The sequence below is a fragment of the Halyomorpha halys genome, unplaced genomic scaffold (genome assembly GCF_000696795.3).
Source record: "Halyomorpha halys isolate HHAL.00 unplaced genomic scaffold, Hhal_1.1 Scaffold1014.1, whole genome shotgun sequence".
Taxonomy (NCBI): domain Eukaryota; kingdom Metazoa; phylum Arthropoda; class Insecta; order Hemiptera; family Pentatomidae; genus Halyomorpha; species Halyomorpha halys.
Genome location: NW_027116643.1, coordinates 503,717 through 506,397, shown reverse-complemented (window position 1 = coordinate 506,397; position 2,681 = coordinate 503,717). Strand labels below are relative to the sequence as shown.

At 29.1% G+C, this 2,681-nt stretch overlaps 1 protein-coding gene across 4 annotated transcripts in view; it reads right to left on the bottom strand.

Moving 5' to 3' along the window:
* LOC106687803 (alpha-1,6-mannosyl-glycoprotein 2-beta-N-acetylglucosaminyltransferase) overlaps window positions 1–2,681 on the bottom strand; it is a 226,440-nt gene that overhangs the window by 6,380 nt on the left and 217,379 nt on the right. For all 4 annotated transcript variants that reach the window (XM_067053366.1, XM_067053365.1, XM_067053368.1 and 1 more), the window contains one exon: window positions 1,191–1,405. In XM_067053366.1, coding sequence (XP_066909467.1) covers window positions 1,191–1,405 — 215 coding nt within the window. The remainder of the gene's footprint in view (window positions 1–1,190; window positions 1,406–2,681) is intronic.

Sequence of the window (2,681 nt, the reverse complement as noted above, 5' to 3'; positions counted from 1 at the left end):
TATATGGGTTTTGGACTTCTTAATGTGTGTATCAATGATTTGGGAAAAAAAAAGTAGCTGATATTTTTAACACAAAGCGCAACAGGTAATGTAGTTTGAAAAATCTGTACCCTCTAATACTGGGGCGGTTTGAAATTTTTTTTAGATTCCTGTTACATTGTGTATTGTTTTAATAGATAAACACGGTTATTATCAAAGAAATATAACTTCCATTAGTATGGAATTTTTATTGATAGATAAATTGCAGCAATCTAAAAAATGTGAGGGTTTTTCATGGTTAATTTTGCATCCTCTTTGTTCCTGTGCCCTTATATTTATCCTTATTACCTTATATACTTATGTTCCGCGCACTTTATCACTGCTTAGCTGGAACCCTGGTGACAGGTGGGTATGGGGGACCCATCGTGATATTTATTTATTAGATTTTGGTGATCTGAACTAATTTATATCTATTTAGTTTTTTTAGATAACGTAATCTATTTCTATATAAATAAATAAGTACAGTAATAAATGCAGATACATTAATGTATGATATGAAATAAATAATATTACTATCAGAAATAATTCGAACTTTGTTTTAATAGATAGTAGTAAAAAAAATTTTGAAAATCTCACTAATGCAAAACAGTTCTTAAAATAATTACTTTAATACATTTTAATCATAGCCAGTAGGTACCGAATTTGATAGGTAAGGCTGTTGCCTTTATTTATCAAATAAAAATATATATTCAATCTGAACAAATATTTAATAAAGTATTTGCTATTTTCTTTTAATAAATATTGTTTAAAAAAGATGAAGTAAATATCAATAAATTGGGGAGAATATATTCGGTACCTTTAAACAACCAGACAAGACCAGATAAATCAAGTAGTGATTGTAAGCAGGAAATCAGTTTCCATAACTAACAGTGCAGTCCAATTAGATAATTGAGTTTTTCATTTAGACAATGGAATAGTTCCTGTCACTCAAACCACATCTGATCTGAGACACAGCAACTTTATATGCCACTTTCTCTTGCATAGAGTGAGCAGAGATCTTGATTTATCTCCTCAGGACTAATCGCCTAAAGGCACCTTTACATAATGGATTATTAAATTTGACCTTACTTTATCTAATAAAATTAAATTCTTTAATATCACACTAGCTGTCTAGCTTGAATGTTATAAATAATAAATAAATGTTAACTCACCACTCGCCAATATGAAATACCCTTGGGCCCCTCATCACCAGAGCCATCAACTTTGACTTTAAGCATTGCTGTGACACTTGCTGTAGGCTCCAGTCCCAGTTGTAATCATCATAAGAGCAAAAGTATTTAGCACACTTGTGCAATTCGACCCAAATTGATCTGTTAAATGCCATACCCATGTTGTGTTTGGAGCTGACCCATGGAGTAACTTCAGCCTACAATAGAATAACATTAATATATATTTATATTTGATACATATGAACATAACCATTCATTTAATTACAAATCCTGATCTTAGGTTAAACATGATTAGAAACAAAATGACAATTTTGTAAAATTCTGTTTTGTAAATTAAATATTGTGTAATTAATCAGAAGAAAATAAGAATTAATCATTCAAAATTGCATATAGGTAATATCAATGATGAAATTTTAAATATGCAATAAACTGACACTTCCAATAAACTTTGTTTTTACAAAAACTTTAGACAAGCCAAAAAAAGTTAATCAAAATGCAAATTTATGTAAAGGGTTCTATACAGTTAATTGCAGTTTTTTTTGACAAATTATGAATAAATAAATAAAATAAAATCAACATTTATTCTATCAGTCTATTTATTAGTGAAGTTGAAATATGAATTGGCCTGTAAAGAGACCAGATCATAAGTTTAACAGCCAAGATGATGAAATCAAAACCCATTTGAAGATTTCAGTGTACTGCATACATTTGAGCCTGTTGAAAAATTGACAGGATAACATTAGTTTGCTCTAGTTTCTCAAGATCTTTATTTGTGCATTCCAGGCCCAGATTTCTGATGGAAAGTTTACCACCTTAAATAGTGTGAAGAATATATATATATAAAAATGGATTTACCAATAGCAGGCATGGCGAACCTATGACCCTTGGGTCAGACATTGACCCACTCATTGGTTTTTATATGAAAAACAAATTTCAAATTTTCAATCAATTAAAAAGTTTGGAAAATACATTTTACTTTATTTTATATCTGTTTTGTATGGATGAATTGAATTTGAAGCAATAGAGTTAACCGAATTTATGTGGCTAGGTATAGATAACTTAGAAATGGAATTAGAGGAATTTCGAAGCAGTGTAGAAAACAAAATTTGAAGACTTGATTTCTGAAGTAGAAGGAAATATGTGTGAAAGTAGTGCAGATAATATTGATCCCACAGTAAAAATTGAAAATATTATAATGAACATGTGGGATTCTTTACCAAGTAATTTTATATCAATGAAAAAACTAGCTAATGCTCTTTTAGCGATGTCCACATATTCATGTGAAAAATTGTTTTCTTCAATGAACTTTGTAAAATCTTCTAATAGAAATAGACTGGAAAGGGAATTAACTGCCAAATGCATCAAACTAATGAATACAAATTATGAACCAGATATTAAAAAATTATCTGGAAATAAACAGCAACAGATTTCTCATTAAAAATTGTTTGTTAATACATTGTTATATACATATAT